General features: G+C 42.1%; 1 protein-coding gene across 4 annotated transcripts in view; it reads right to left on the bottom strand.

Moving 5' to 3' along the window:
* The window catches only part of atp10d (ATPase phospholipid transporting 10D), a 53,081-nt gene that overhangs the window by 10,672 nt on the left and 25,100 nt on the right, over nucleotides 1-17,309 (bottom strand). For all 4 annotated transcript variants that reach the window (XM_031321360.1, XM_031321364.2, XM_031321363.2 and 1 more), the window contains 11 exons: nucleotides 14,045-14,176; nucleotides 12,129-12,241; nucleotides 11,019-11,271; nucleotides 8,959-9,179; nucleotides 8,316-8,507; nucleotides 5,465-6,140; nucleotides 3,783-3,889; nucleotides 2,951-3,077; nucleotides 2,188-2,372; nucleotides 1,359-1,659; nucleotides 21-97 (listed from right to left, as the gene is read on the bottom strand). In XM_031321360.1, the coding sequence (XP_031177220.1) occupies nucleotides 21-97; nucleotides 1,359-1,659; nucleotides 2,188-2,372; nucleotides 2,951-3,077; nucleotides 3,783-3,889; nucleotides 5,465-6,140; nucleotides 8,316-8,507; nucleotides 8,959-9,179; nucleotides 11,019-11,271; nucleotides 12,129-12,241; nucleotides 14,045-14,176 (2,384 nt within the window). The remainder of the gene's footprint in view (nucleotides 1-20; nucleotides 98-1,358; nucleotides 1,660-2,187; nucleotides 2,373-2,950; nucleotides 3,078-3,782; nucleotides 3,890-5,464; nucleotides 6,141-8,315; nucleotides 8,508-8,958; nucleotides 9,180-11,018; nucleotides 11,272-12,128; nucleotides 12,242-14,044; nucleotides 14,177-17,309) is intronic.

Here is a 17,309-nt window from a genome sequence, read left to right as displayed (position 1 = left end):
GGGAATCTAGCGGTCGTTACCTGCATGCCCTCCTGACCAGATATCCCGATGCCCACGTCAGCCACCTGAATCATGCTCACATCATTGGCTCCATCACCTAAATGAACACAAGATTCCATTTCATTGTCCTTCATGTTCAGGTATCTACAAAGCATATCACATATTAGAAGACTATGTGATATGCTTGGTAAGTATTTTATAGAGCTGGGAGGATTTGTCCCGATTCGATTCTTTCAAGATTCATGGGTGCCGATTCGATTTTGATGCGATTCTAGAAGTATTGCAATTCGATAGTATTGAGTATTGCGATTTTCTTTTCCTTCTTTAACAAAAACAAAAGTTGATTAATACATTTCTGTAGTCAATATATCATGAGACATTTCTAAAAAGTAATTGTTTTCTAAGAAGAATTACCTTTTTAAGACCTTTATGAATGAAATTTAAGACCTATATCACGACATAAAAAGAAAAGTACATGCAAAGTAAATAAAATGATTAAAATTGAATAGTAATAGAAGAGTAATATTGATCTGTACATACACAGAATTATATTTGGACTAGTGAAAGATAGAACTACAACGCTACAGAATAATAAAAAAAAATTTCAATGAGCATTAGAAGTATCGTTACATGGATGTAGGAAAATTGTTTAAACACATTGTAGGGTTAACAATTGGTGCATGTTTAAAATTATTTAAGATCTAGAACACAATACCTTTGCAAATTTAACACTTTTTAAGGCCTAAAATTTTTATTTAGAAATTTTAGACTTTTTTTTGTTGTCTTCCATTCGACCATGCATTGTAGTCCCTGAAAATCAACACTTTTTCTGACGTTTTTGTCTCTTTTTTCGACACTTTTGGCACTTTATTGAAGTTTAACGCTTCTTTTCACTACCATGTATAAACACCACCAACACCAACTCAGTTTTACACTTATTTTTGGAATACATGTTCAATAAAAAACCTCATTTATAGAAAATTATACCTAATTCTTGAGTTAAAAAAGCAGAATTATTATAATTATTTAGACTAATATTAAAGGAAGGATAATCACAGAAGGGTCAACGTTCAGTCGGGATACTGTTTCAAAACATTTCAAACACTACGAACTTTAACAAAACACCCAACATTCAATGAAAGCAGAGATCCGGTCTTTTGTTGTACTTGCGAAGCGCGTTGTATGAAATCATCTGTGTTATTTTTTTGGGTAATCCAAATTAGGTAGTTAAAAAGAAACCCATATTTCTGATATAAACATTTAGACAACGGGTCAAATTTGACCCGCAGACAACACGAGGGTTAAGACCCCGAGGAAACCCTGGAACAAGGAACACGTCCTACAGGCGGCGTCCTTACCCACGGCCAGGGTCATGACGCCCAGCTGGTCCCGGACCAGCCGGACCACCTGGCTCTTCTGCAGCGGAGTGGACCTGCAGCAGATGACTGCCTTGCACCCTTGGCTCAGCTCCAGGAAGTGGCTCTTTAGCTCTTCCTGCAGGGCCCAATCCAGCGTCCGTCCGTCTATAACCAGAACGAAGCCTGCCACGCTGCCCGAGGACGATTCCCCATGATTCCCTGCTGCGGTTGGCTCAGTCAAACTTGCTTCACTGCGCTGCACTTCCACTTTGAGCTCCTCAAGTAGAACTGCACACACATCCTGATGCGTGAAAGAAATCCGTAAGTACTGATGCGTAGAGTCACAGTACATTTACATCATTGCATTTGTCACAATAATTATGCAATGCATGAAATGATTGTGTTTTATCTGTTAAGCAGCTGGGCCTGAAGATCGTGACAGCTGTCGTAAACACTTCTGGTTAGATTGCGATTGATTTTGGGCTTCACTTTTGTTCAGCGGGAGGAAATAGAGATGCGTCGTCCGTCATTTGGGCAGACATGCCGGCAGTCATTATTATACCCGACCAGAAGCAGCAGGAGAGAAGTTCATTTGCACATGCTGTAAACTAACACTACTATGCAACATGATTGTTTCATGGCTAAAAGTGTTCAGCACTTGCAGCATGAGGGCAGGAGATGACAATTATCCAAATAACCACTCGCCAGGGATCGGATTAACAAGCTGAGAGGTAGAAAGGCAGTGCAAGCCTAAACAACTGCCGTAGATAAACATTTCAAATTTCCCAAATAAGCCCTACAACAGTGCAACAATCCTCCGGCCACTGACCTTGCTTCCACAGCTGGCTGTCAGCAGTTGGTCGTTGGGACAAAGGAGTTTGCAGGCGTAGGCGATGTTGATGGCCGTCTCCTTTTTGTCTCCAGTGAGGATCCAGACTTTGATCCCGGCCCTCTGAAGAGCTTCGATGGTCTCTGGGACCTCCTCCTGCAGTCGGTCCACAATACCAGTGGTGCCTGAACACACACAGACACACACACACACAACTTACCAGGCTGTTCTAGTTGTTCTATTATTTGCCTTACCACTTAGGGTTAGGGTCATTTCTCATGATTATTTATCAAAAATCTCTTTGTGTAAATAACATTTTGTTAAAGCACCAATTTAAAAGAATGAGGTGCCCGCACTCTGCTAATTCTCCCATACGTTTATTGTGCTGTAACGTTTCGACCCTGCTGCGTCTTCCTCAGGCCTCAGATTTTGCCTGAGGAAGACCCAGCAGGGGCGAAACGTTGCAGCACAATAAACGAATGGGAGAATTAGCAGAGTGCGGGCACCTCATTCTTTTAAGTTGTATCCAGCCCCTTTTGCCCTGCACCTCACCGGTGGGGATGTGCCCACCACCACTACTGCTCTACGTTAAAGCACTAATTGTCAACCCTATAATATTGTCGCCATATCGACATTGAGGTATTTGGTCAAGAATATGGTGATATTTGATTTTCTCCATATCGCCCAGCCCTACAGTAACTGTAAGTACTTTGTGCTCCCAGCTCTGATACACAGGTGGTCCGTGTGTGAGCGGTGCTCCTACCCAGCAGCGTGAGGTTGGTCTCCAGTCTCTGAGCAGACTCCAGCAGCAGCTCCTCTCTGTTCTCTATGCTGCTCTCTGCCAGCAGCTGTCCCTTTAGCCACACCTCGTACTCCTCTTCTTCCACAACCTGCTCCGGACACAGAACACACGGTCGCTGAGTCACACACACGTCATCTTACTGTTAGGGTGGGGTATTGTTTGGGTTTTTTCCGCTACCGGTGCTAAAACGATACTTTTAAAACGGTCCCTAAACGTTGCCTGAACCGACACTTAAAAAAGAAAAACACAAAATGACAGCTGGCGACATTAAAGAATGGCTTGTTTATTGCTAAGGCCACATGGTCAAAAATAATTATTGGAGTTTCTCAGAGTTTATTAGGTGTAACTGAATGCACCCCAGAGTCCCGTTGAAGCCTCCATGCTTGACCTTCGTTTACAGGTTTAGATAACTCACTCACAGGGAAGCAGTAGGGTTTTCCAGTTTTGTTACCTCTCCGTTATTGCTCCGTTATCTCTGACTCCGGCAGTGGCCATGGTGTCTGGAAAAGAGCAGCTGTAGGCTATCGGTAAGCTAGCGTTACCCTGTGTCTTTAGCTGCATGCTACCAGCCGGTAAGCTATGCTGTGTCTGTTAGTTTTTTTCTTTAGTTGTGCGCAAATAGGCTGGGGTTGGAGAGAGAATTAGATTCTGGGGGAATCGCCAATCCTGCTTTTGAAAGTTCATTTTGATCCATTTTCCTTTTTAAAATTCAAAATTGTGACACCCCTCCTATTAAAACATGTGTGATAATGTGTGTGCAAAGCTATTTTGTTTCACCTTCCCGAAGCATTACCTTTTTAGCGATGCAGAGTGTGCGGAGGCCTTCTCTGGCATAGCCGTCTAGATGAATTTGGGTTTGTTCTCTGATGTGACTGTAGATCTCCTGAGCCTGCTCTGCACCTGAACACAACATAACGACAGTCACACAGACAAACATTGCTGTTAACATTAGTATTACTATTTGTCTTTAGATCAGTCAGGCAAAGATACATTTCTTCAACCAGGGCTGTATTAGGCATTGGCCGGTATAAGATACTGACGCTACGATAACCTTCAGCATAAATATCACGCTTTCATGCTACTGTGGTATTGCAATTACAGCTTTAAAATGTATTATTTTAAAATGTCTAGGTAAAAAAAACATCTTTTTTTCCCATTGAACACACACTGAACACACTGCACACTGGCAGGGAGAGAGATTTCTAAACTGCATTCTCTGTCCGTGACGACTCAAACAACAGCTCATACCGCAGGAACAGTACGACAGAAAATCTTGAAACTGTGACTTTTTCAAACCGTGGTATACCTTGAAACCGGTAACGGGCCCTTGCCTAGGCCATATTCCCTGACTCTTCGTCTATACTCCTTCTGTTAGTTATGTAGAAGAAAATGAATTACCTAACAGTTTTAGGGCCCTGTCTTGCACCCGGCGCAGTGCAAAGCCCGACACAAGAGTCTTTGCTAGTTTAAGACCGACGCAGTTGTCAGTTTCCCGTCCAGCGCCCACGTCGTTTAAATAGCAAATGCACCTGCGCCATGGGCGTGCTGGTCTTACAGGGAGGTGTGTTCAGGTGCATTCTTGGCGTATTGCTATCTTGAGGCTGCGCGAAGTGATCGTGCCATTGACCAACAAAAACCTGGTCTAAAGTCAATAGCGCAGCATTTCATTGTTATTTTAAAATTTTAAACAAATTAGTAAAATGCACCTCTGTTTGTGCACAGCGCGCACACACTATGCTTGTTACACACACACGGGGAAGCGCAGCAGCACACAAATACAAATATTTGGGTGCAATGCGCCAAGGTCCAAACGCGCCTGGCTTTTAAAGGGAATGGGAGATGACTCTCTGATTGGTTGATTGCATGTTACGCCCAAAACACACCTGTGAATTAATGAAGACACTAAGTACAACCCTTGTGAACCATGCGCCCGGTGCACGGACCCTTTTTTCCCGCTGTCAAACTAGCGTGTAAGTGGATTTGGACAGGCCCTAAACACACCTGCACCATGCGCTTAGATCGTTAAAATAGGGCCCTTAGTCTCATTTTATCCTGAAATCCTCTTTCCTGTTCACTGATTAAGTTCCTATTACGTTCTCTGATCAACAAACTTTTAGTGTCTCCTGTGTTAATTAAGTCTGTCTGCCTTTTGTCTGGCTCAGTGTTAAAACAAAGCATTTTCAATTTTACTTTGAGTGAGAGATTTTGTTTAGAGCCCGAGCCTTCACACCAAAACAAAGGACCGTTTTTCAATAGTTTCAGCAGACGGTATTTGGTCTATGCAAATCTGCTCTGCAAAAAAAGTCTTCTCAGCTTTTGTTGTTCTGTTGCTTCCTGTAACCTTGTACAAACCCCCCCCAAAAAAAGAGAATCCTACAGCTTCTTGTGAGCTTCTGTCTCCACTGCGCAGTGAATAAAATTCATCTGAACCAGCCACTTTATTGGACCTGAGAGAACTTTTTTTTCTACAGTTACCTTTGGGCGTCTCAGCCAGGTCCATGATGACAGAGTCGGCTCCCTTAGTGTAAACCACCACTCGTCCCGTGAGCGGGTGGCGCACCACCACTGACATCTTCTTCCTGTTGGAGTCAAAGGGCAGGATGTGGAGTAGCTGGACCGCCAGAGAGCCGATTCCCGGCAGATCTACCAGCAGGCCCTCTGCGGAGCGTCCGCGCAGGGTGCAGCTGTACGCCTGGGCGGCGTGGACCAGAGCTGCCTCGTCTGGACTCTCCGCCTCGTACAGCAGTTCCTCGTTAGTGTCACTCTCACAGTCCACTTCTCTAATCAGATCCTCCGCATCCTGCCTGGCCCCGTCAGGGTTTGTCTTTGCATCCTCATCCTCTGTGTCCCTGTGCTCCGTCTGTCCAGCAAGGCCTCCTTCAGCTCGGGAGGATAAGTCCAGCTTACGCCTCAGGTCGGGGGGCTCCAGGTTGCTTTCTTGGCCTGGGTCCGACCCGTCTGTGGTGCTGTTAGTGGGTGTGAAGGAGCCGGTCTTCCCCCGGGCGAACAGCCTCCGGGTGAAGCTGAGAGGGCTGCCTTTCATCTGGGGAGGGGACAGCGTGGAGAGGGCTGTGAACGGAGAGAAGCTCAAGCGCTGGAACATCAGCTTGAATTCCTCCAAGGACTTGAGAGGCGTTCGTGCTTCAAGCACCTGCAGGGAAGAGAAGGAAAAAAAAAGACAACATTGGATCAGCTTTTGTAAGAGAACTTCTAAACTGAAATGCGCGGTAAGCCATTGTTTTTCATTCAAATGCGTGGATTTCTAAAATCTCAATGGCATTTGTGTTGTCTTTAGTTTTCTTTTCCTTTTATTAGTGATCTCCTAATACTGTATCTGAAGTCTCTTTTATATAGACCTTAGTGGTCCCCTAATACTGTATCTGAAGTCTCTCTTATATAGACCTTAGTGGTCCCCTAATACTGTATCTGAAGTCTCTTTTATATAGACCTTAGTGGTCCCCTAATACTGTATCTGAAGTCTCTTTTATATAGACCTTAGTGGTCCCCTAATACTGTATCTGAAGTCTCTTTTATATAGACCTTAGTGGTCCCCTAATACTGTATCTGAAGTCTCTTTATATAGACCTTAGTGGTCCCCTAATACTCTATCTGAAGTCTCTTTTATATAGACCTTAGTGGTCCCCTAATACTGTATCTGAAGTCTCTTTTATATAGACCTTAGTGGTCCCCTAATACTGTATCTGAAGTCTCTCTTATATAGACCTTAGTGGTCCCCTAATACTGTATCTGAAGTCTCTTTATATAGACCTTAGTGGTCCCCTAATACTGTATCTGAAGTCTCTCTTATATAGACCTTAGTGGTCCCCTAATACTGTATCTGAAGTCTCTTTATATAGACCTTAGTGGTCCCCTAATACTCTATCTGAAGTCTCTTTTATATAGACCTTAGTGGTCCCCTAATACTGTATCTGAAGTCTCTTTTATATAGACCTTAGTGGTCTCCTAATACTGTATCTGAAGTCTCTTTATATAGACCTTAGTGGTCCCCTAATACTCTATCTGAAGTCTCTTTTATATAGACCTTAGTGGTCCCCTAATACTCTATCTGAAGTCTCTTTATATAGACCTTAGTGGTCCCCTAATACTCTATCTGAAGTCTCTTTTATATAGACCTTAGTGGTCCCCTAATACTGTATCTGAAGTCTCTTTATATAGACCTTAGTGGTCCCCTAATACTCTATCTGAAGTCTCTTTTATATAGACCTTAGTGGTCCCCTAATACTGTATCTGAAGTCTCTTTTATATAGACCTTAGTGGTCTCCTAATACTGTATCTGAAGTCTCTTTCCTGAAATTCAGCCTTGGTGCAGAATTACAGCCACTAGAGCCAGTCCCACAATGAGCTTTACTTAGGATGTGCCATTTCTGTGTCTGTAGCTATTGAGGAGGAGAGGGGGGGGGCAAGGTGGAGGGTGGGGGTGTGGTCTTGACCATCTGCCACTTCTCTTGTTTGCAAGCCATGATGTCTCTCTCTCTCTCTCTCATGGGTGGGCCAAATTCTCTGGGCGGGCAAAGCAGAGAAAGGGGAGGTAACCTTTCTCCTCATGACCTCATAAGGAGGAGATTCCAGATTGGCCCATCTGAGCTTTCATTTTCTCAAAGGCAGAGCAGGATGCAATATTACGAATCCCACTATGGCCACGCCAAGACCCGCCCTTCAACAGCATTCACACACTACTATTGGCCAGGCGTCCATACTTACATGTACAGGTCCTATCCCCTGACCAATCCCCTAACCCTAACTTTAACCACTTGAGGTCAAATGCCTAACCCCAACCAATTGAGCTGCTTCGTAGGGCGGGTCTTGGCGTGGCCATAGTGGGATTCGTAATTTTGCGAGCAGGATACCCAGGGCTCGGTTTACACCTATCGCCATTTCTAGCCTCTGGGGGACCATAGGCAGGCTGGGGGAACTCATATTAATGTTAAAAAACCTCATAAAGTGACCTTTTCATGCCATGAGACATTTTATTTATCAGAATGTTCTGTTGTGACAATAAAACAAACAAGTTTATTTTTAAACTGCATTTGCATTATTTTAGTGTGGACTCATAAATAACTACAAATAACTAATGTTAGGGAAATCTGTTGATGTTTGTATGACGCGTTTCTGGATTTTTTTTTTTAAATATATGTCGGCTGATATATCGGAATATCGGATTTTTAAATCACCAAACATTTGTATTATGTCGGCCTTAAAAACCCTTTATCGCTCGGGCTCTACAAACTATGTAAACTGAATCTTGATCTTAGATGTGATAATATTGTGGTGGAGAAACAAGTCTCGGCAGATGTCCTCTACTCACCACATGCCGGGGCTGGCTGGGCGAGGAGACCACCACGCTGTTACAGATGGCCAGAGCCAGGAAGAAGTCGGTGATGTAGGTGAGCTCCAGGCTGGACGGAGTCCCAGAGGAGCCGTCGCTCAGAGCCAGCTCCGGAGAGCAAAACCAGTTCAACTTCCTCACCAGCTCTGGGTCTGGTACCACCTCCTTCGCCTGGACACACAGTCACACAGAGGCAGCACGACATTATCCGTCACGGCTAGAGATACAAATGCAATTTTCAAATAGATGGCATTTAAAAGAATGAGAGTAGAAGAAAACAATTTCACAACAAAATGTTAGTGCTACAAAATGTATTTTTTTGAGTTTCATATATATATATATATATATATATATTTTTTTTTTTTTTGTCTTATTCATCTTGTGAGTTTAACCTGTTGTTTTTAATATTCAAGAAAAAAAAAATAGATGCAGCCATAGTACCCTTACTTGTTTTCAATAAATACATTCTGGGCAATCAGTTTATATCAAACATTTGAAAACAGTGTGAAAATCAGCCGCATTAGTCGTAACAGATTCTCAATTTTGGGTTAGTACACAAATAATAGGTCTATGTTGCGTGTGTGTGTGTGTGTGTGTGTGTGTGTGTGTGTGTGAGTCTGACCACACGGCTGCAGAAGGCGTTGGTCCTTGGGTGGATGGGATTGGACAGTTGCTCCTCCTCCTCCTCCTCTGACTCAGCAGCGAGTGTGTGCAGAGACACAGAGCTGCGATGGCAGCTGAGAGAGCGACAGCTCAGGGATTTGCCGCTGCAGCCCGACTTCAGAGTTACAGAGCGGCCCGCCTCCTCGTTCTTCTCCGCCTCGTACACCTCCAGCCTCCGAGCTGACACAGAGCAACACTTGTTTTCTTAACCCTTGTGTTGTCTTCCCGTCGACCATGCAACTTTGTGTTTTTCTGGGTCAAAATTTTAACGTTTTGTTGTTCTTTTTCTACACTTTTCGACGTTTTTGTCGATTTTATTCAAATTATTTTGTCACATTTTTTTGTTACTTTTTTGCCATTTTTTTTAATTATGTTTTTGTCAATTTTTTAACAACATTTTTTGTTTGCTTTTTCCAATGTTTTTTTCCCCACTTCTTTTTAACAACTTTTTGTCACCTTGGGCGATGTTTTTGATGTGTTTTTTTGGGTCACTTTTTCCGATTTTTTGGGTCACTTTTTTCAGCATCTTCAAAAAAAATGTTATTGTCGATTTTTTTTCCCTGCGTTTTTGTAGCTTTTTCCAACATTTGTCACTTTTTTCAACGTTCTTTTGTCATAATTCTGATATAGAACGTTTTTGTAAACGGGTGAAAAAAAAGCCTGTTTTGTGTTAGAGTGTTAAAGTGACTTACTAGAGCTGTCGTGATCCCGATGCAAGTCCTTTAACATTGGGTGTCTGCCAACACACAGTCCGATCTGATACTTATGTTTACATAAATGCTCATTAAATTCGAAGGCTATCTGGCATGTTGAAATCCTATTTTTCACCAGTTTCTTGATTCAAAATAATGAACGTTAAACAAAGACCTCGGCCGATATCTCCAATACTGGACAACGTACACCAATCGTACATCAATCTGGGTTGATAAATCGGACTACAGGTACGATGAAAAGTATGTATTTTATGATTTTGGGGCGAACGGCCCCTTTAAGCCGATACTAATCCATTAAAATATGCCTATACTCCGAAATCTCTCATTGTTCCCGCTGGATCTCTGCTTTAATTAGGTAATTCCTCACTACTGTAAAAATATGTCTGTAATATACACATACTGTAACAGAGGTAGATGACAATCTAAGCGCAATTTTCCACTGGGCGCGTCTGCACTGCGTTCCGGAGGCGCGGCGACCCCCCCACGAGCAATCACGGCCATTCAAGTCAAGGCTTGGTATTCCACCAGCCGCGCCACGTCTAGGGCTGCACAATTAATCGCAATTTTATCGAAATCGCAATATGGACTAGTGCAATATCCAAATCGCAGGGGGGTGGAATATTTGTTAAAGGCAAATTATGTGTCAAACCATTCTGAATGAAGTAGTGTGGTGCTGCAGAGACGTCCCGGCCTACAAATCCTATCCTACAGACTAAAGAAAAAAATCTTTGTTTGGTACAGATCAAAACAGATCCTGGTACAAAAATCACACTTAAATCATTTTTATATTTTTCAATGAAAATGAGAATAATGATACAAAAATGACCATTCTCTCCAATATCGTGAATCATATCGCAATCGCAATATCAGTCCAAATATTTCCTAATGTCGTGCAGCCCTAGCCACGGCGCGTCCCATAAGCGTGCATGAAGCGGCTTTCCGCTCTGCCAAAAGATACGCGCCAGGTCTATTTTCACGCAAAGCCGCGGGGTGTTAAAACAGCGAGAGCATCCAGTCAATTTACCAAAATACCCACCACCCCCCCAATATCGTATACGTCTCCTCTACAACACCATGGACGACAAGAGATGGAGACATCACAGATCTTTTTTATGAGACAACACCAGAAAAGAGAAGGCATGGAGTTTAATGGCAGGAGTGCCTGGAGTGGAAGGTAAATACTAGCTAATAAACAAGTGATTGTTCTGTAAAGTACTTGTACAGTAGGGACAATATAATCTGCGAGTCGGGCAGGCAAGACGGTGGAAAATCGGGGTAAGCATTCTAGCATGTTATCAGTTCTTACCGTTTTCCTCATGAGGGTATTCCACTCCATAGATACTGCAGCGGCGGAACACCATCTTGTTCTCTGTCAGAGTTCCCGTCTTATCAGAGAACAGGTACTGGATCTGACCCAGGTCCTCGGTGATGTTGAGGGCCCGACACTGAATCCTGGAGTCTAGCTGCTTGTTGTACAGGGCCAAGTCATTGTGGATGAAGTAGATCTGGCCCAGTTTCACAATCTCAATGGACACGTACAAAGAAATGGGGATCAGCACCTGTTGGGACATAGACAGGGTTTCTACAGGTTTCACCAAGTCAAATGTAACATGTATTTTTTGCGCCTTTGTTGAAATTCTTTTGAAGTTTTCTTAGGCTTTTGGTGCTTTTTTTTTTCCAGAGGAGAGACGTATGAGCATCCAGGGGAAGGTGAGACTGAGTTTACACACTTTTGTTTGTTTTTTGTTTTTTAAACTTTTTCCAATTTTTTTTTCCCACGTTTTTTCTGACGTTCTCGGCTCAGTTTTTGATACTTTTTCCAATGTTTTTGACGCATTTCTCAAAATATTTGTGCGCCTTTTTTTTACATTGTTTTGAAGTTTTTGACACTTGTTTGTGGGATTTTTAGGCCTTTATTAGACAGGACAGCTTTAGACATGAAAGGGGAGAGAGAGGGGGAATGACATGCAGCCAAGGGCCGCAGGTCGGAATCAAACCCACGACCGCGGCATCGAGGACTACGCCTCTGTATATGGGCGCACGTTCTACCAGGTGAGCTACCCAGGTGCCCAAATGTAAGACTTTTTAAGACCTTTTTTAAAAGACCATTATGAATTAAATTTAAGACCTACGTACAGTATATCACGACAATGATATCAATCAAAAAAAAAGTCAGATGACAGAGTCCGGAAACTAAAACAATTCCCCGATTTTGCCATTGGCATTATAGGACTGGTGTCTAGATTGGCTGCAAACTACAGTAAGTTGCATGTTGGTCTCATTTGTAGTCGTAACACAGCGAATTATATTTGGACTATTGACGAAAAGAACTACAACACCTACACCTTCTAAAGCACTGAAAATGAGAGTGCAAAATGGAATTGTTGACCTGGGACTGAAAGGATTTAGTGTCTACCTGCAGCACAATGATCATCGTCCAGAAGACGTAGAATCCAGCTAGGGCAGGAGACGTCTCCGTATCAACCTGAAAGAGAGGGTCTTTGAGGTTGTTCAGCCAGAGGCCGTGACCTGAAACACACAGAGACACCAGAGCGGCTCATCACTCTGAGCAACTAACGGTGCAAGCTGGACATGGTTCAATCCCTTCACGCCTCAGGGGCGTTCACTGGTTCTTTTTGTCACTGTTGTTTTGATTAGAGATGTTCCGATACTGCCTAAAACGCTGGTATCGGTATCGGGAAGTACTGGAGTAAATGCACCGATCTGATACCACGTAATGAAGCCCTTATGTTCTTTTTTCGTTATAACGGAATGTCAAACTAGTTCTGTGGCATGGTTTGTGTTTGTTCATGTTTCACAAAGAGTTTAACCTGAGCCAGACCGACGACAAAGATAGAAATCATATCACATCCATACAGGGATAGTAGTATACAGCTGTTAAAACATAATAAAATATATGACACACTGGTATCGGATCGCTACTCGGTATCGGCCGATACGCAAGTTCATGTATCAGAATCGGTATCGGGAAGCAAAAAATGGTATGGGACCATCTCTAGTTTTGGTGACTGTTTTTTTTTCATTGGAAAACTGGCTCTCCAGTGGTCTACATGTTGTTTTACACTGTCAGATATACGGTATACTGTCAGCAGCGGTGGAAGACGTATTCAGATCCTTCACTTAAGTAAAAGTACTAATACCACACTGTAGAAATACTCTGTTACAAGTAAAAGTCCTGCATTGAAAATGTTATTTAAGTAAAAGTCTGTAAGTATCATCAGGGTAATGTAGTATTAAAAGTAAAAGTACTTAAAGGACAATTCCGGCGCAAAATGAACCTAGGGGTTAATAACACACGTGTACCGAGTCAACCATTCTCTGGGATCTGTTTTCATGGTAATCAAATGTGTCTGTAGCTTGAAAGAAGCTAGCGCAAACTGCTAATTAGTTTGTAACGCTAGTAGTCGGGGCAGAGGGTAATTGGCTATTTCTATACCACTAACAAGGCTCAAAATAGCACCACACTTCAACGGTAGCATGATGAGGGTCCCTACATGTAAACCGAAGCATTGAGAACTTTTTAAGTGTACAGACAGTTTATTAAAAAGATAGATTATAAAGACAGAAGCGTTCATGTTTACATGAAGCGCCATCTTGGAAAACAGTCATGACCAGTCGAACCATCTTTTTAATAAACTCTGTACACTTAAAAAGTTTCGGTTTACATGTAGGGACCCTCATTATGCTACCGTTGAAGTGTGGTGCTACTTTGAGCCTTGTTAGTGGTATAGAAATAGCGATTTACCCTTTGCCCCGACTACTAGCGCCACAAGCTAATCACCGGTTTGCGATAGCTTGTTTCAAGCTACTGACACATTCGATTAGCATGAAAACAGATCCCAGAGAACAGTCGACTCGGTACACGTGTTATTAATCCCTAGGTTCATTTTGCGCCGGAATTGTCCTTCAATGCAGAAAAATCCTCACATTTCAGAAACTGGAAATGATCCAAACAGTTCTGTCAATCAAGTGTTTAATGGTCTAATCATTTCAGCTGGACTTGTAGGCCTGAATATTGTTGGGTAGTTTAATTTGCAATTTCTTTTATAAACTACATCTGTTTTGTGTGTAAACATTTTAATTTGTAAAGTAACTAGTAACTAAAGCTGCCAGACAGTAAAAAGTACAATATTTCTCTCTGAAATGTAGCGGAGTAGAAGCAGAAAGTGGCATGAAAAGAAAATACTCAAGTAAAGTACAAGTACCTTAAATTTGTACTTAATGTGCAGTACTTGTGTATATATACTCCATTGCGTTCCACCACTGCTGTTCTTAGCTGTGTTGGGAAGTGAGAGCTGTGTTGGTACACACCTATAGCAGCTGTCAGACACATGATGATGAGCAGGAGCACACACCACAGGATGTCTGTGTTCAGATGCTTTTCCAGCTTGCTGCGCTTGTACCTCGGCCCACTGTTGTTCAGCATGGCTTTAGTCTCATGACCTGAGTCACACAGTGAAAGAAGAACAGACCACACGTGCTCAGTTATACACAACCAATTATATCAGCAACACTGAAAATGTAGCAGTAGTTGAAATAACGTGCAGGGTTTCCCCCAGTGTATTGCAAGCCTGGTGGCCCTCCAGACTTAAAGGGTAACTACCGTTTTTTCCACCTGGACCCTATTTTCCTATGTTTTTCTGTCTAAGTGACTGATGGGAACAACATTTGACAGTATTAAGCGAGATCGCTGCAGTCGGCATTGGCGAAACAAGCTGCAATGGAAGTTAAAAGAGCAATTGTCCAGCTTGTATTTACCTTCACAAAAGTGCTGGTTTTGCCACTGACAGGCTCAGATTAATATTCTAAGTGTCTGACAACATTATGGAAAGGATCCCTTCCGAGATAGACCTTTAAAACCTCTTTGAGACCTTTCTGTTTAACCAGAAACAGCTCTGAAGTCTCGAGCGCTAAACCCACCAGACTCCATTTAAAAAAGCAATACTTTTAGCGTGTATAGAGCCAACATATTTTCACGTGTAAACTGGTTAACTATGTGTTTATTTCAACCAAAACTAGAGTTGTGATGGTTGGAAAAGTGGAAAGACGACCCAAAACGGCTTTTCATAGTTTTGTTTTGTTTCTGTTGACTTTAAATGAAGTGTATTTTACAATGCTAAAATTACTGTTTATTTACATGGAGTCTGGTGGGTTTAGCGAACACAATTTAGCGGATGTTTAAAAAAAGGATCTTACTCTTTAACAGAAAGGTCGACCTCCTTAGAAATCCTTTCCATAATGTTGTCAGACACTTAGAATATTAACCTGAGCCTGTCAGTGGCAAAACGAGCACTTTTGTGAAAGTAATTACAAGCTGGACAATTGCCCTATTGGGCTCTTTGTAAACCTATAACATGCACAAAAAAAGATGTATAACACAATAAATGAAAGGGAAAAAGCCAAAAAGCATAATATGAGCACTTTAAGAAACACAAAATGCTGACTTTTTATCCACAACCGTTCATTTCTGTATATGTTTGCGTTAATGTCTAATGGTTAAAGGATTTTCTAGTTATTTAAACAGTTCCAGATGCCTGAAGCATAGCTCAGAGAATGATATGACTGAAAGACCAGAGTCATGTTTACACTGTATACTGTACTTGTGGCCACCTCTATCTTCCTTTCAGTCTGTGGGCAAAATTTGTATTGTGTGTAAAATACCTGCATATAGCTGGTTGGAGGCTTCCACTCATCTGACTGGTTCCACTTGTATTATCTCTACTCAGAACAGTAACAAAGGAGCTAGGTTCATATACACTTTTATCAGACTACAGTACATTTGAAACAGACTGTCTGTGAAAACAGATAAGCTCTGGCTCTCCAAAAAATACTGTAGATCTGTAGATTGCAAACAAGCCCATCATACTCTATACTATATGTCCCTACTCTCCCTCTCAGTCGCCTTGACCGGCTGCTACATGTAATGTGTTTAGAATGGCCGCTACAAAAACAAAATCATGAAAGAAACCCTTGCTGAGAAAACTTTTGAAATACAGAAGGTATAATGGAACAGCGGTAGGTAGGAGAGATTGTGAGACCTTTTCTGGTCCATGTAACTTTTAAAAGTAAATGCACCAATTCTTCTATTACCCACACCATTTGGTGTAGGCCTATTTGTCCTTCTTGTCTCTGCACTTCTGCCACAGCCAGATCTGTCCAAAAGAAATGAACTGCTGTCATTTTTTTTGACACTTCAAATATGAGGAAAATCATCAATGTGTTATAATGTCATTTGAGCTGACTTTCCCTTTCATTTTTTTTTTTTACAATATCTGTACAGTACATAAGCTCCAAGTGTTACATGCTCACAGTCAGGGTCATCGGGAACTTCATCGTGTCATCGAAGTCCTGAACACTCCAGCAAACCTCCAATACTCCAAAAGTCCGATTGAGAAAAAGACCTTACTTCCCGCTTGCTTTATTATCAAGTTACGTGCACCGGTGCATGCAGAGTTGAGAATTACATGCACAGCTCAAATTGTTTACGTGCAGTACCATGCACATGCACGTGGTATTTCGAGCCCTGATAAGAGATAGAACAAATAAGTGATGGAAGGCTTTTGACACAGGCCATAAGCTTCCGCATGCCCTGGAATACAGGTTTAAAAAAAGGTCTCTTTCACAACTGTAGATCTGAACATTAGTTAGGACAAATCATCTTTTTGTACTTCTGGTCCGTCTCAAGATCACACTGACTTAATACTTAGCCTATTACTCGGAGGGAAGCGAGTTTTAGTTCTAGCCTCGCCCAGTACCGATACCAATACTGTGACTTTGATTCTGGTTCCTAAATGATACTTTTTTATACCAATTGTATTACCAATTGTATTAAACAAAAATAAATTACAGCATTACACATTACCGCACAAATCTTTTTATTTTTTTTTTAGCTCCTACTACACGTCTCTGTGTAACAGGGACTCTACGACATTAGACAGCTAATCAAAAGCATTACTAGATCTTGGTAGAAGCATGCTGCATGCTGATTGGCTCACTGACGCTGATGAGATTTACTCCTTACGTATTGAAATTGGGTATTGAATGACGAGGCATTTTACGATGCTCGGCACTTCAGAGCATGGGTGGGCAAGGGCCACACTGAGAAATAGGAATCACATCCAGGGCCATGCTGTATTGGCATGCTTTTATTTAAAAAAAAAAGTCAAATATCTTTGACTGTATTGTTGCATGTTTTATATAGCCTTCTCACTGACAGTTTGGTCAACATAAAGCCCTAAAAGAGTCAGAAAAAAGTTCCTTAACAACCATAGAAAAAAGCGACAAAAACATTGAAAAAACTATGTTAGAAAAAATTTGGAAAGAAGCTCCAAAAACGACGGCAAAAGTGGCAAAAACTTCAGAAAAAGCGACAAAAACTAGATGGGCCAAAATGTATTGTGAACCTAAATTGATATACGGGCCGGTTTAAAATGTGTGAGGGGCCTTCAGTTTGACATGTGCTTCAGAGGCAATTCGGTCGATGTCTAAAAAATACACAGCCCTAGTCTAGTAGTCTCAGGGGCGTCGGACTGGGGGGAAAAAGGGGACTGAGTACCCAGGGCCCTCATGTGAGGAG

The sequence above is a fragment of the Sander lucioperca genome, chromosome 18 (assembly GCF_008315115.2).
Source record: "Sander lucioperca isolate FBNREF2018 chromosome 18, SLUC_FBN_1.2, whole genome shotgun sequence".
Lineage (NCBI taxonomy): Eukaryota > Metazoa > Chordata > Actinopteri > Perciformes > Percidae > Sander > Sander lucioperca.
This window is presented reverse-complemented; position numbering and strand designations above follow the sequence as displayed.